The sequence below is a fragment of the Heptranchias perlo genome, unplaced genomic scaffold (assembly GCF_035084215.1).
Source record: "Heptranchias perlo isolate sHepPer1 unplaced genomic scaffold, sHepPer1.hap1 HAP1_SCAFFOLD_49, whole genome shotgun sequence".
NCBI classification, from domain to species: domain Eukaryota; kingdom Metazoa; phylum Chordata; class Chondrichthyes; order Hexanchiformes; family Hexanchidae; genus Heptranchias; species Heptranchias perlo.
The window spans coordinates 9,188,179-9,204,648 of NW_027139505.1; the positions used below are offsets into that span (position 1 = coordinate 9,188,179).

General features: G+C 40.7%; 1 protein-coding gene across 1 annotated transcript; it reads left to right on the forward strand.

The window, feature by feature from the left end:
* The first annotated feature begins 4,150 nt into the window (after positions 1-4,150).
* On the forward strand, positions 4,151-16,047 carry LOC137313912 (NACHT, LRR and PYD domains-containing protein 3-like). The gene is made up of 7 exons (XM_067979637.1): positions 4,151-4,256; positions 5,815-7,534; positions 8,137-8,194; positions 10,245-10,415; positions 12,212-12,243; positions 15,586-15,672; positions 15,852-16,047. Exons 1-7 carry the CDS (start codon positions 4,151-4,153, stop codon positions 16,045-16,047), a joined length of 2,370 nt encoding a protein of 789 aa, XP_067835738.1.
* The last annotated feature ends 423 nt before the right edge of the window (positions 16,048-16,470 follow it).

Here is a 16,470-nt window from a genome sequence, read left to right on the forward strand (position 1 = left end):
GTAAATTCGATGTAACCATGTTCATTGAATTTCACCCGCCATAGTTCGACCAACCTGAAGATTTTGCCAATCTTATTATGTCGTTCCATGCCTGCCTCATCTATCTCGACTTTAATTCCTAATTTTATATTATCTTCGAAATTTAAACTGTTTTCTTTGTACTTCAGGCTTCAGGTGGGTTTTACAGGTTATAAATAGTAGGGGTGGGAACGATCTTTAGGACGCTTCATCCAATCTAGCTCCCTTAATATCACTCATCTTATAGTACTACTCCTTCCTCTGTTTTCTTCAATTCCTTATCCATTCCAAGTTTCACTTGTATAGCTGCTTTTCATGTGGAACGTCATGGAAGGTTTTAAAGGAGTCGAACTAGGTCATATTATCGGTTTTCCATCGTCCTCTCTAAGGTTATTAATGTTGGTCAGTCAAAATATCACCATTCTGAAACCAATCACACTGGTTATTTCATTTAGCTCATCCTCAAGTATTCCGCCCAAAGCGGATACTTTGAAAAATATTAGAATCATAAGATTTGCAGGGGTAAAATGTTCTTCACATGGTAACCTGGCCAAACAGATGGCAGGCCCAATATAGAACCTATCAAGGAAGGTTTTAAAGGCGTGTAACTATGCTTTATATCATCGGCCTTCTGTCGTAGACCTCCTCGCTAAGATCAGTAATGTTGGTCAGACAGTAATTGACCCTTCCGAATCCAATCATCCAAGTTATTTTCATTTAGATTATACAGAAATTGATCCGGCTATTTTTCGACTCAGATACTGTGGTAAACATTGGAATCGTAAGAGACAATGAAGTAAACTTTCGTCTTCACCCCATGCTAATCTGGCGGAACAGGTGGCCAATGCACCAAATAACAGGCCAAGCTCTCTTCCTATTTACACTATTATTATGGATTCTGATTACCTCTCTGTTTCTTGTAACACATTCCATGTCCTAACAACCCTCCGTGTTAAAGAAAGGAAATATCCTAAATTCTCCCTTCCTTTTTCATGTAAATCAAATACATTTGTAAATACCTACTTTTGTTTTGTGATTGTTTTGAATTGTGGTACAACGAAACCTGATTTTAAATCCAATGGTCCCTCGAGTGTTAAATAGCTTCCTCATTGGCTGCCAATGCGTTCAGGATTTAATTCTCTATTGTGTGCACACGGTGGTATATAATGTTCATTCTTTGGAATTTTTGTTTTGATTTGTGTCTGTCCATTCGCTAAATAGTATCAACAAGCGACGTATAAAAATAATTAAATTCAGTTTCTGAACTCCATTTGATGAGTTCATGGCCCTCTCTCTTTTTGAAGGTATATATGTACGTTTATATACATGTATGTATCACTTTGTCTTTTTATCTATTTCTCTCTCTATCTATCCAACTATGTATGTATCTATCTATCTACCTATCTATCTATCTATCCCTCTATCTATCTATCTGTCTATTTCTCTCTCCCTCTATCTATCTCTGTAACTATTTCTGTAGCTATCTATCCATCTATCTATCTATTTCTCTCCCTATCTATCTATCTATCTATCTATCGATGTATCTATTTCTGTATCTTTCTATCTATCCATCTACCTATTTCTCTCGATCTATCTATCTATCTATGTATCTATTCCTGTATCCATCTCTCCATCTATCTATTTCTCTCTATCTATCTATTTATCTATCCATTTCTCTCTCTCTATCTATCTAGTTGCGCCTTTAAACCATGTAACCTGATGATGCAAAAAAGCAAAAACTTGCTAATGCTGGGAATATATATTAATGACCTGGACTGTGGTATACCGAGCATAATTTTCAAAATTCGCAGACGAAACTGAGAAATGTAGTAAACAGTGAGGAGGATAGTAACAGACTTCAGGAGAACATCGACAGACTGGCGGAATAGGCAGACAAATGGCAGATGAAATTTAACGCAGAGAAGTGTGAAGTGATTCATTTTGGTAGAAAGAATTCGGGGGTGCAATATCATCTAAATTGTAGAATTTTAAAGTGGGTGCAGGAACAGAAAGACCTGGGATGCATATACACAAATCTTTGAGTGAGGTAAGATAAGTTGAGAAGGTTGTTAAAAAGGCATACGGGATCCTGGGCTTTATAAATAGAGGTAAAAAGTACAAAAGCAAGGAAGTAATGCTCAAACTTTATAAAACACTGGTGAGGCCCCAGCCGGTGTATTGTGTCCAATTCTGGGCACTACACTTAAGAAAGGATGTCAAAGCCTTAGAGAGGGTGCAGAGGAGATTTACTAGAACGGTACAAGGGATGAAAGACTTCAGTTACATGGATAGGCTGTAGAAACTGGAGTTGTTCTTCTTAGAACAGAGAAGGTTAAGGGGAGATTTAATAGAGGTGTTCAAAATCACGAAAGATTTTGATAGAGTAAATAAGGACAAACTGTTTCTAGTGACAGAAGGGTCGGTAACCAGAGGACACAGATTTAAGGTAATTGGCAAAAGAATCAAACGCAACATGAGGAAAAAAATTATGCAGCGAATTGTTCTGATCTGGAATGCACTGTCTGAAAGGGCGGTGGAAGCAAATTCAATAATAACTTTCAAAAGGGAATTGGATAAATACTTGAAGTGGAAAAATTATGGGGAAAGGCCAGGGGAGTGGGATAGGGATATCTCTTTCATATAGCCGGCACAGGCACGATGGGCCGAATGGCCTCCTTCTGTGCTGTATCATTCGATGATCCTATGATTCTATACTATGGAGACCAGAACTGTGCACATTACTTCAAGTGTAATCTAACCAAGGTTCTAAACAACTGTTCTGCTTTACAATTCTGACAGTTTAGAAATGGACCCCAGTGCTTTGTTTGCATTTTGATGGCCCGTACCACTACTTCCAGTCATTTTGTATCTGCATTCCTAGATACCTTTACTCATCTAAGACCATAAGACCATAAGAAATTGGAGCAGGATTCGGCCATTCAGCCCCCAAGCCTGCTCCGCCATTTAATGAGATCATGGCTGATCTGATTTTTGCCTCAACTCCACTTTCCCGCCATTTCTCCATATCCTTTGAGTCTCTTGCTGATAAAAAATGTATCTGACTCAGTCTTGAATGTATTCAAACACCATTTATACTTATTTTCAAGGAATATGTGGCCTTCTTATTCTTCCCACCAAAATGCACCATCTCACATCTCACTATATTGAAATACATTTGCAATGCGACGCCCTTTCTGCACGTTTATTAATGTCATTTTGTGTTTTGTCGCAGTCTTCCTCAATATTAACTGTACACTCAATTTGTTGTCATCCGCAAATTTTGAAATTGTACTTCCAATTCCCGACTCCAAATCAATTACGCTGGATATATTTGTCTTACAAGTCTGAGGCACGATTGCTATATAACACCGCAAGAAGTTGGATTGACACTTTCTGCATTGTGTTTCCAGCACGTCCGGGAGCTGGTCGAAAGCACGCACAGGAACAAAGCTTCCAAATTCCTTTTCGATAAAGTGTTCGAAGGAGGAGCTGAATCAGGGAGAGCAATGTGGGCAATATTTGACAAAATGCAGGATACGAAGCCAAAGCTGAGAGGAATACTGAAAGAAATACAAGATAAAGGTATTAGCGGGTTCATTTTCACTGCAGTTCAATATTAAAGTATATGTTTTCCTTAATACAGTATGTACTATTCAATTAATGGTAAATCAGTATCTTACATTTGCCAATAGGTAGCAATTTGCCAGAAGAAGCAAGCAGGAGCCAAATAGGATCAAAAGTACCGCATTATTTGGAAGGTACGTGATGTTTGAAACATTTCCTATTCTATTGAACCGCTCTTCAGTTAATACAAATGAAAGAGTTTGCATTTATATAGCGCCTTTCACGACGACAGGGCGATCTGATGCGCTATACTGTAAATGAAGTACTTTTGATTGATATTCGACAGTACCATTGTTTATCATGTCACATGACGTTGTATATTTTGCTAAATATTGCTAATGTGCAGCGCATGCACATTCAACGAGTAATGATCTTATGATGACTTTGTAATTGTAAGATCGAATTAGTCTTAATTAAATGTGGAGTACCATCGAACTTAGGCTACACTAGCGATGCGTGCAAGATGCATAATGTGGGCCATGAAAGGCCTTCAAAGAGTATATAAACAATGATGAAAGTAGAAAAAGCAAGTGAAGCTGGATTTTGTGCTACAACACAGACGCTGGGAGAGGGATCTTTAAGACCGACACAGGTACAGTACATAAATCTACAGAGTATAAGGGTGTCACCATACCGCAAATGATGACAAAAGAAATGAATGTGTCAGTCCAGTCAGTGGTGGAAATGGATGACTCAGAGTTATCTCTTTTTACGGATACTAGAAGTCTTAAGAATGAAACGGGAAATCTGGATACATTTGCCAGACAGGGAGGCGATAGTATCATGGGAATTACAGAGACTAGACCCAACAATGGCCCGGTTGATTACATGTAAAGAAACATAGATTATTTTAGAGAAAGGAAAAACAAACTGGGATGTGGTGTAAACATTTATGTGAAAGAGTTTATTATAACCCGGTGAAGCTGCCTATTTGGTCCAAGTAGGGTTAAGCTGGAAATGTTGTCACATGAAGAGAAGAAATCTAAGAATAGTACCTGCTATCGACTAACCATTTCAGGAGGTGGTATTGGTGCAAGAACCTTGTGATTGGATAAAAGAAGCATGTACAAGAACAGACAGACAGTTGAAATGGGTTACTTCAGTACACCGGGAATAGATTAGAAGTACGTTAAAGTGTGCAATAGGAGTGAGAACAGGAACTTGGTTCTAATATTAGATTGTTACCTGGGACAATTACTTCATGGAACCTGCCAGGCAGGATCTGATATTAAGCATAAAGCAGCAGATGGTCAAAAAGGTCAGAGACTGCGAACAACGTGCAACGGTGGGCTCAATATGGTAGATTGTAACGTTTTGATTATAATAGAAATATTCAGCTTGAAATTCGCACATTTTGAGAAGGCGACGTTTGAGCCTGGACTGTAGTTTTAAAGGGAAAACCACTGGAGAAAAGTGGATAATGCTTGGCCAAACTGTATATAGTATATGGAACATCATACACATTCGGGAAAAGGAGTGACAGAGGGAAATAATATGGAAGTAATGCAAGGAATAAGGGCCAAAAGAGATTTTTCCCCCTAATGTGCAAAGCTATGGGTAGCATGGTGGGTCGGAAATATATATATATATATATATATATATATATATATATATATACACATATATATATATATATATATATATATGTGAGTAGCAGTTAGAAAATGGTCATGGGTGTTCAAACGGGAAATGAGTTTAGGATCATGGGAATAGTCGAAAATATTTATATATTAGCAGGGGCCGTGCGAAGAAAAGAAAAGGTCCCAAAGTTAACATGATATCAAGTGACCCAGTCACAGTAACTTTAAGTGATGACTTTTTTCTCTATTGCTATCCATTGCCCCCTGTTGGAAAGATTGATATTCCGCTATGAAACCCCTCTCTCTCTCACGATATATTAGTCATCTGACAGTCACCCAGATTAACACATGAAGAATGAAGGTTGAGCGAGGTCGAGATGGGGTCTGTAGGTGGAGCCGGCCTGCAGCATTATGGGAGAAAGATGATAGGAAAGAACATTGCGAATGTGAAATGTCTCTTACTTGTTAGTTATGCTTCAAATCAAGTATTATTCTCAAATTTGAACAATCTTCTTTACACCAATTGTCAAATATTGTATTAATGTATTTAACTTGGAATTTTTTTCTTGGTTTGGGGATGTTCCTTATCAAGAGATTCACAATGAACATAAAGAAACTCTCCGCAAACAATGTGAGAAGCTGATCGTGGAACCTGGTGACAATGAAGGGATCGTTTCACTTGACAGATACACAGATTTGAAAATTATTTCTTCTCCTCGTCAACGCTCGCTTCTAGAACATGAATTGTTGTCTCGAGGCGCAGAGCACGAAAAGTGGCAAAAGCTGAACGTTCAACAACTGCTGGAGAAAATTCGGATCGATCAATTATTTAGAAGTAGTTTCGGTCGAACGAGCCTGTGTGGAACCTCAGTGGTAACAGGTGTTGCCGGAATCGGTAAAACCACCATGGTGCAGAAGATTGTCCATGACTGGGCCGCAGGCAAAATATATCAACAGTTCAACTTTGTATTTCTTTTTAAATTTCGGGAATTGAATGTTAAAGGAAAGAGGACAAGTCTGAACCGAATGGTTCTGGATTCATATCCTTATTTTCAGAAGCACCTTCAGAATGTTTGGGAAGAACCAAATAACATATTGATAATATTTGATGGTTTGGATGAATTTGAAGAGACGATTGATTTCACTGATCAACACAGAAACGCGGCCACTGAGTACAAATGTTTCGATCCCGAGTGTCGTTGTGAAGTGTCTGATATTGTCCGGTGTCTGGTGCAGGGGAAAGTGCTGAAGGGCTGTTCGGTTCTGATTACGAGCCGACCCATTGGCCTGGAGTTATTGGATCAAGCTAAGGTCGATCTCTGGGTGGAGATCTTGGGGTTCTTTGAGGAAGAAAGAGGAGAATATTTTCGGAGATTTTTTGGAAACCAGGAATTAGCAGACGAAGTCTTTGCTTACGTAAAGCAGAATGACATCCTGTACACCCTGTGCTTTAATCCTTGCTACTGTCGAATCATCTGTTCTACACTCGAGCCATTGTTTAAACGGGGCAAAGGATTCGAGGCACCACTGCCTAAAACTGTCTCTGATCTGTTTTCAAATTACATCGCTAGCCTTTTAAACCGGTGGGGATGCAGCGTTGAAAACCGAGGCGTACTTTTACAAAAAATCGGCGCGATGGCTTATGAGGGAGTGTGCAAGAAAAAGCTGGTATTTTATGCTGATGATTTCCGTCGCCACCATCTCGAGCCTTCACAGTTCACCTCCGGGTTTATGATGGAAATCCTGGATGAAGATCCCTCATCCAAGGCTGCTGTCCACACGTTCCCTCACCTCACCATCCAGGAGTTTCTCGCGGCTCTCTCATTCCTTCTGAAGTCACCTCCAGAGGGTATAAAAACCATTTTGAATAAAGCGTACGGTAATAGTGGTGGTCGGTTTGAGATATTTCTACGTTTCCTTATTGGTCTCTCCTCGTCGTCTTCTGCTCAGCAGCTACAAGAGAAGTTGGGTCTCTTTCTTGAAAGTTCAACCCTGCAGGTCAAAGATTGGCTGAAAGCGCAGCTGGAAGAAGATTTCAAAAACGTGCACAGTGAGTGGAGAAAAAGAAAACTTCTGAACACGTTCTATCTCCTGTATGAATCTCAGGACAGGAAGCTGATGCGAGAGATAATCGGATCAAAGAACACAACTGACTTTAGCGGTGTTCCATTAAATCTGATGGACTGCAGAGTACTGGCGACAGTCCTGGAGCCCTGTGAAATGATCGAGGAACTGAACTTAGTTTACTGTGGGATTGAAGATGACCAAATCCAGAGGATTCTACCAGTGCTCCACAAGTGTAAAACGCTCAGGTATTTTACTGAATTATATCCTTGAAAACATGTCTCTCACTTTATTTTAGGTTATTTTCATGAACTAGGCTAAATCATAAATTGGTGTGTGATTATCGAAATGAATTGAGCAAAGCAAATTAGATGCAGTCTGCACATTACACGTCGGAGCAAATTTCTACTAGAACTCAACGATTTTGAACGAAATTTAACGAGTGCTTAAAATCTATCCCGCAATCCGGGAAATCATTGTCTCCCTACAAATAAATGCATAAACTTGAGTTAGTTCAGAATAACTTTATTATTTTCTATCAGGCTGAGAATGTCCGTCGTGAATTATGCAAATCATTGACATCATATTTGACATGTCTTACACATTGAGTGCACTTCCTGGTACATTTAAGTGGAAGCGAGATAAGTAGACCAGGGAGAAGGGAATAGAGACATATGCTGACAGGGTTAGATGCAGGAAGAGTGGGAGCAAGCTGGTGTGAAGCATTTGGGTATTGATCAGCTGAGCCAATGGCCTGTTTCTGTGCTGTAAATTCTATGTAATTCAACCATATCCTGCAGCATTTTACTGGCACCATTTTCCCCTTAACACTTTGTTGATAACATCTCAGTTATTTTAAAACTGCAAACCCTGATTCGGAACTGAAGCACCACCACCAGCAATCAGCTGTGAAATATTCACCACCACCAGCAATCTGCTGTTATATATTCACTGGCACCAGCAATCCGCTGTTATATATTCACCACCACCAGCAATCTGCTGTTATATATTCACAACCACCAGCAATCTGCTGTTATATATTCACCACCACCAGCAATCTGCTGTTATATATTCACCACCACCAGCTATCTGCTGTTATATATTCACCACCACCAGCAATCTGCTGTTATATATTCACCACCACCAGCAATCTGCTGCTGTCTATTCACCACCACCAGCGATCCGTTGTTATATATTCACCACCACCAGCAATCTGCTGTTATATATTCACCACCACCAGCAATCTGCTGTTATATATTCAGCAGCACCAGCAATCTGCTGTTATATATTCACCACCACCAGCAATCTGCTGTTATATATTCACCACCACCAGCAATCTGCTGTTATATATTCAGCAGCACCAGCAATCTGCTGTTATATATTCACCAGCACCAGCAATCTGCTGCTATATATTCACCAGCACCAGCAATCTGCTGTTATATATTCACCACCACCAGCAATCTGCTGTTATATATTCACCACCACCAGCAATCTGCTGCTATATATTCAGCACCACCAGCAATCTGCTGTTATATATTCACCACCACCAGTAATCTGCTGTTATCTATTCTAAAATGTATGTAAATTCTAAATTATTGATTTCATCTTTGGGTGCCAAAATTTTGTGAACTCTTTATCAGATTCCTCTGCTAACTATTTTAACATAAGTGTTAAACTGTTTATTTAATTCGTTGATACATTCATTAAAATAATAGTCAAAGAAAACTTGTTGCAGAGTTCAAGCAGGTTTTCTCCGCATCTGACTGTGTTATACGGGATCCAGGATAAACAGAGTTCAAAGAGGTTTACTCCGTATCTGACTATGATATACCTGATCCAGGGTAAACAGAGTTCAAGGTGGTTTACTCCATATCTGACTGTGTTATACCTGATCCAGGATAATAAGAGTTCAAGGAGGTTTACTCTATATCTGACTGTGTTATACCTGATCTAGGATAAACAGTGTTCAAGGATGTTCACTCTGCATCTGACTGTTATATATGATCCAGCGTAATCAAAGTTCATTGAGGTTTACGACGTATCTGTGTTAAAGCTGATCCAGGGTAAACAGAGTTTATGGTGGTTTACTGCATATCTGTTTGCGTTATACCTGATCCAGAGTAAACAGAGTTCAAGTGGGTTTATTCCGTATCTGACTGAGTTGTACCTGATCTCGGATAAACAGAGTTCAAGGTGGTATACTCCATATCTGTCTGTGTTATACCTGATCCAGGATAAACAGAGTTCAAGGAGGTTTACTCCGTATCTGACTGTTATATCTGAACCAAGTAAACAGAGTTCATGGAGGTTTCCTTCGTATCTGACTGTGTTATCCCTGATCCAGGATTAACAGCTTTCAAGCTTGTTTAAACCATATCTGACTGTGTTATACCTGATCAAGGATAAACAGTGTTCAAGGAGGTTGACTCTGTATCTGACTGTTATTTATGATCCAGGGTAATCAAAGTTCATTGAAGTTTACGACATATGTGGATTATATCTGATCCTGGGTAAACAGAGCTCAGGGTGGTTTAATCCGTATCTGACTGTGTTATACCTGATCCAGGGTAAACATTGTTCAAGGAGGTTTACTTCATATCCGACAATGTCATCCCTGATCCAGGATAAAAAGCGTTCAAGGACGTTTACTCCGTCCTGACTGTGCTATAAATGATTCAGGGTAAACAGAATTCAAGAGGATTACTCGTAACTGACTGTGTTTTCCTGATCCAGGGTAAACAGAGTTGAAGGTGGTTTACTCCATATCTGACTGGGTTATACCTGATGCAGGGTAAACGGAGTTCCAGGAGGTTTATTCCGTAGCTGACTGTGATATACCTGATCCTGGGTAAACAGAATTCAATGAGGTTTACTCCATATCTGATTGTGTTATACGGGATCAATCATAAACAGAGTTCCAGGAGGTTTACTCCGTAACTGACTGTGTTATACCTCCAGGGTAAACAGAGTTCAAGAGGTTTTACTCCGTATCTGACTGTGTTACACCTGATCCAGGGAAAACCGAGTTCAGGGAGGTTTACTCCGTATCGGACTGTGTTGCACCTGATCCTCATTAAACAGAGTTCAAGGAGGTTTACTCCGTATCTGACTGCGTCATCTTTGATCCAGGTTAAACAGAGTTCAAGTTGATTTACTCCGTATCTGACTGTGTTATACCTAATCCAGGATAAACACAGTTGAAGGAGGTTTACTCAGTATCTGACAGTGTTATACCTGATCCTGGGTAAACAGAGTTCAAGGAGGTTTACTCTGTATCGGACTGTGTTGCATTTGATCCTCGTTGAACAGAGTTCAAGGAGGTTTACTCCGATCTGACTGTGTTAACCTTAATCCAGGTTAAACAGAGTTCAAGGTGATTTACTCCGTATCTCACAGTGTTATACCTGATCCAGGGTAAACCGAGTTCAGGGAGGTTTACTCCGTATCGGACTGTGTTGCACCTGATCCTCATTAAACAGAGTTCAAGGAGGTTTACTCCGTATCTGACTGTGTTATATCTGATCCAGGATAAACAGAGTTCAAGTTGATTTACACCGTATCTGACTGTGTTATATCTGATCCAGGATAAACAGAGTTCAAGTTGATTTACACCGTATCTGACTGTGTTATATCTGATCCAGGATAAACAGAGTTCAAGTTGATTTACACCGTATCTGACTGTGTTATATCTGATCCAGGATAAACAGAGTTCAAGTTGATTTACTCCGTATCTGACTGTGTTATATCTGATCCAGGGTAAGCAGAGGTCAAGGAGGTTTATTCCGTTTCTGTCTTTGTTATACTTTATCCAGGATAAACAGTTTTTAAGGGGGTTTACTCCATACCTGAATGTTATATCTGATCCTGGATAAACAGAGTTCATGTCGGCTTACTCCGTACCTGACTGTGTTATACCTGATCCAGGGTAAACAGAGTTCAAAAAGGTTTACTCCGTATCTGACTGTGTTATACCTGATCCAGGGTAAACAGAGTTCAAAAAGGTTTACTCCGTATCTGACTGTATTATACCTGATTCAAGATAACCCGTGTTGAAGGGGGTTTACTCCGTATCTGACTGTGTTATACGTGATCCAGGATAAGCAGAGTTCAAGGGGTTTTACTCCGTATCTGACATTGTTATACCCGATCCTGAATAAACAGAGTTCAAGGGGGTTTACTCCGTATCTGACTGTGTTATACCTGATCCAGGAGAAACTGCCACTGAGGGGTAGAAATTCGTTTTGAACGGTGGCGCACAGCGGGGTTAGAACCATAGAACCATAGGAAAGATACAGCATAGAAGGTGGCCTTTCGGCCCATCGTGTTCTTTCCGGCTCGGAGAGCCACCAGTTGCCCATTCTAATCCCACCTTCCAGCACCCGGTCCGTATCACTTCAACTTACAGCACTTTAGGTGCAGGTCCAGGTACGTTTTAAAAGAGTTGAGGGTCCCTGCCTCTACAACCAATTCGAGCAGCGAATTCCGTACACCCACCTCCCTCTGGGTAAAAAGGTTTTTCCTCATGTCCCCTCTAATCCTTCCGCCAATCAGCTTAAATCTATGTCCTCGAGTTCTTGAACTCTCCGCTAGGGGATACAGGTACTTCCTGTCTGCTCCATCTCATAATTTTGTGCACTTCAATCATGTCACACCTCCGCCTCCTCTAATCCAAGGAAAACAACCCCAGCCGATCCAATCTCTCCTCATAGCTGCAATTTTGAAGCCCTGGCAACATTCTTGTAAATCTTCTCTGCACTTTCTCCAGAGCAATTACGTCCTTCCTGTCATGTGGTGACCAGAACTGCGCACAATACTCCAGCTGTGGACTTACCAGCGTTTTATACAGTTCCATCATTATACCACTGCTTTTGTATTCTATACCTCGGCTAATAACGGAGAGCATTCCGTATGCCTTCTTCACAACCTTATCTACCAGTACTGCCACTTTCAGGGACCTGTGCACATGCATTCCAAGGTCTCTCACTTCCTCTACCCCTATCAATATTCCCGTTTACTGATTATTCCCTTTTACTGTTTGCCCTCCCTAAGTGCATTACCTCACACTTCTCCGGGTTGAACTCCATTTGCCACTTTTCCACCCACTCCACCAACCCATTGATATCTTCTTGGAGTCTACAGCTATCCTCTTCACTATCAACTACACCACCAATTTTTGTGTCGTCTCAAATTTGCCAATCATTGGGAACCTACATTCAATTCCAAATCATTAATATATATCACAATCAGCAAGGAACCCAACACTGAGCCCTGTGGCACACCACTGGAAACGGATTTCCATTCGCAAAGACACCCATTGACTTTTACCTTTTGTTTCCTGTTACTGAGCCAATGTTGGATCCAATTCATCACATTTCCCTGTATCCCATGGGCTTTTACCTTGCTGATCAGTCTGCCATGTGGGACCTTGTCAAATGACTTACTAAAATCCATGTAGACAACATCCACTGCACTACCCTTATCAATCCTCCTTGTCACTTCCTCAAATAATTTAGTCAGATTTGTAAGGCATGACTTTCCCTGAACAAATCCATGCTGACTATCCCTGATTAAACCATGCCTTTCCAAGTGACATTTTATCCTATCTCTCAGTATTAATTCTAGTAGTTTGCCCACCACCGAGGTAAGACTGACAGGCCTATAATTGTTCGTCCTTTCCCTCATACCCTTTTTAAACAATGGTACTACGTTTGCAGTCTTCCAGTCCTCCGATAACTCCACTGTATCTAGTGAGGATTAGAAAATGATCCTCAGAGCATCTGCTATTTCCTCCCTGGCTTCCTTCACTAGCCCAGGAAACAATCCATCTGGCCCTGCTGACATATCAACTTTCAAGGATTCCAGTCCCTCCAGTACTTAACTTTCTCGTTCTCTTTACGTTATCCAATATTTCACACCTCTCCTCTTTTAGTACTACGTCCGGATCATCCCTTTCCTTTATGAATACGGAGACAAAATATTTAATTAAAACCTTACCCACATCCTCTGCTTCTACACACAAGTTACCCTTATCATCCCTGATAAGTCCCAACTTTTCTTTAGCTATCCTCTTGTTCTTAATGTACTGATAAAACATCTTTGGGTTTTCTTTAATCTCACTAGCTAATATTTTTTCATGCCCTCTCTTTGCTTTCCTTATTTCATTTTTTACGTCATCCCTGTATTTTCTATACTCCTCTACGCTTTCTGCAGTATTTCGTTTTCTGTGACAGTCATAAGCTTTCTTTTGCTGCTTTATCTTGCCCGTATACTTCTCGACAACCAGGGGCCTCTAAATTTGGCAGTGCCACCCTTTTTATTTGAGGGGACGTGTCTGCATTGTCCCCGTAGAATTTCACTTTTTAGTGCCTCCCACTGGCTTGCCACTGATTTCTCCTCAAATGGTTGTGTCCAGTCCACTTCTGCCAAATCACCTCTTAGTTCTGTAAAATTTGCCTTCCCCCAATTTAAAGATTTGCTCCTGATTTAACTCTGTGCTTCTCCATAATAATGCAAAAACTAACTGAATTGTGGACACTATCCCCAAAATGGTCACCCACTGTCACTTGCCCATCTTCATTTCCCAGGACTAAATCTAGAATTGCAACCCTTCTTGTTGGGCTTGTCATGTACTGGCTAAAAAAGTTCTCCTGGTCTCCGATCAAGAATTCTGTGCCCTCTGTGCCCCTCAAACTGTTTGAACCCCAGTTGATGTTATGGTAGTTCAGGTCTCTTCCTAATATTGCCCTCTTATTTTTGCACTCAGAAATTTGCCTATATATTTGTTCTTCTATCTCCCTCTCGCTATTCGGGGGTCTATAGTACACTCCTAGTAGTGTGACTGCCCCTTTTTTATTTCTTAGCTCAACCCATATGGCCTCGATTGATGATCCATTTAGCATATCATCCCTTCTCACAACTGTAATTGATTCTTTAACCAATAATGCTACCCCGCTCTTTTTTTATCACCCATTCTATCCTGCCTGAAAACTCTATATCCAGGGATATTGAGGTGCCAGTTATCCCCCTCGTTAAGCCAGGTTTCCGTTATGGCAATGATATCATGCTGCCATGTGTCCATCTGTGCCCTTAGCTCATCTGCTTTGTTTGTAATACTCCTTGCATTGAAGTATATCCCCTTTAACCCCGTCAAATTCCTGTGCTGAACACTATTTAACCTTTGCTTCTTTTGCCTTTCTGAATCGCTAACTCCGTCACTAACGGCTTTTTCTGCTTCCCGTTTCCTGGTCTGAATTTGCTCGATCTGAACCTGCCCTTTGTTTCCCATCCCCCTGTCACACTAATTTAATCCCTCCTCAACTGAACTAGCAAATTAGGGTTAATTTTGATTTTGGGCAATATTGTAAAATAATGGGTGAGAGCGAATCGGCAGCCCGTTTTAAATCGCTCCCGATTGTTAATTCCATTGAAGTTATTATCGGATCGACAGCCCCATAGTTCAACCGCCTCTCAAATACAGTCGGTCTCGTATATGGAGATTAGGGTGCCACACGGTAAATATCACCCAGATTACAATTTTAAGGGTCACATGGGTGACCACGCACCCTGCACACTCTTTGCACATGCTCCAGATGGTGGGGCACTTAACGGGACTGCTGCTGGCCTCTCCAAAGAAGGAATCCAATTATCCCTTGCGCAAATTCCCCGCTACCAGAACCGAATGCAAAGGAGAAACAGGTGGGTTCTGCAGCGAGCAATCGATCTGCCAAACCATTGTACCAAACCATCACCTTCACACACATTGGACTAACCGAGAGTACACAGGGTACATTTGTTTATTGTACTATACCATCACCTTCACACATATTGGACTAGCCTAGAGTAGACAGGGTAGATTTGTCCATTGTACTATACTATCACCTTCACACACATTGGAATAGCCTAGAGTACACAGGGTAGATTTCTTCATTGTACTGTGCCATCACCTTTACACACATTGGACTAGCCTAGAGTACACAGGGCAGATTTGTTCATTGTACTATACCATCACATTCACACACATTGGTCTAACCTGGAGGACACAGTGTAGATTTGTTCATTCAACTATACCATCACCTTCACACACATTGGTCTAGCCTGGAGTACACAGGGTAGATTTGTTCATTGTACTATACCATCACATTCATACACATTGGACTAGCCTAGAGTACACAGGGTAGATTTGTTCATTGTACTATACCATCACATTCACACTCATTGGACTAGCCTATTGTACACAGGGTAGATTTGTTTACTGTACTATACTATCACCTTCACACACATTTCTTTTCCCTGCTTTTAGACTAACCGACAATAACCTGAAAGATTCAGGAGTGATTCGACTCTGGGAAGCACTGGAGAAACCTGATTGTAAAATAGAAACACTGGAGTAAGTGAAATTCTGCTTGATTAAATGTTGCACCATTCATTCAGGTCCATGTTGCATCAGATCTGTTCCACCAGCCCTGTTGTAAATTTATTTCTATTTTGCTTGTTTTGATGTCCTCTGAAAATAACATCGATTGAGTTCTGAGACATGTAATAACCTTCTGTCGCTTTGTAATACAGGCTGAACAATAACCGTCTCACAGATGTTTGTATCGAGGGACTCTGCTCCGCACTCGAAGGAAACCAATCACTGAGCGCATTAGATCTCAATTCAGATGTAAATATCCGCGAAAGGGCAAATTGCTTCACATTTAGTTCATTTTCACAGCTCGAGAACCTCGTGGCACAAAGAAAGAATCTAAAGCTGATCCGGTAAATCATGCTTCATCATATTTATATTCCACGCTGTAGTATCTGTAAAATAGGACGCAGATTTCATTATTGCGTTAAATATATACAATTATATTATATAAATTTGAGCGGGACTTTGTCCATTCAGGAGAAACTGCTTTACCCAGTAAGAGGTGAGAATATACAATTTGTTACCACATGTTGAAGCGAATAGCATAAATTCATTGAAGGGGAAGCTAGATAAGTACACGAGAGAGAAAGGATTTGAAGGACATGCCGATAGAGTTGGATAAGTAGGATGGGAGGAGGCTCGTGTGGAGCATAAATACCAGCATGGACCAGTGGGGCCGAATGGCCTGCTTTTGTGCTGTAAATTCTATGTAATACTGCAGGGTAGCGGACAATACAATATTATTGTGTGGAAGCTATTAGCATCTGTGAAGATTGA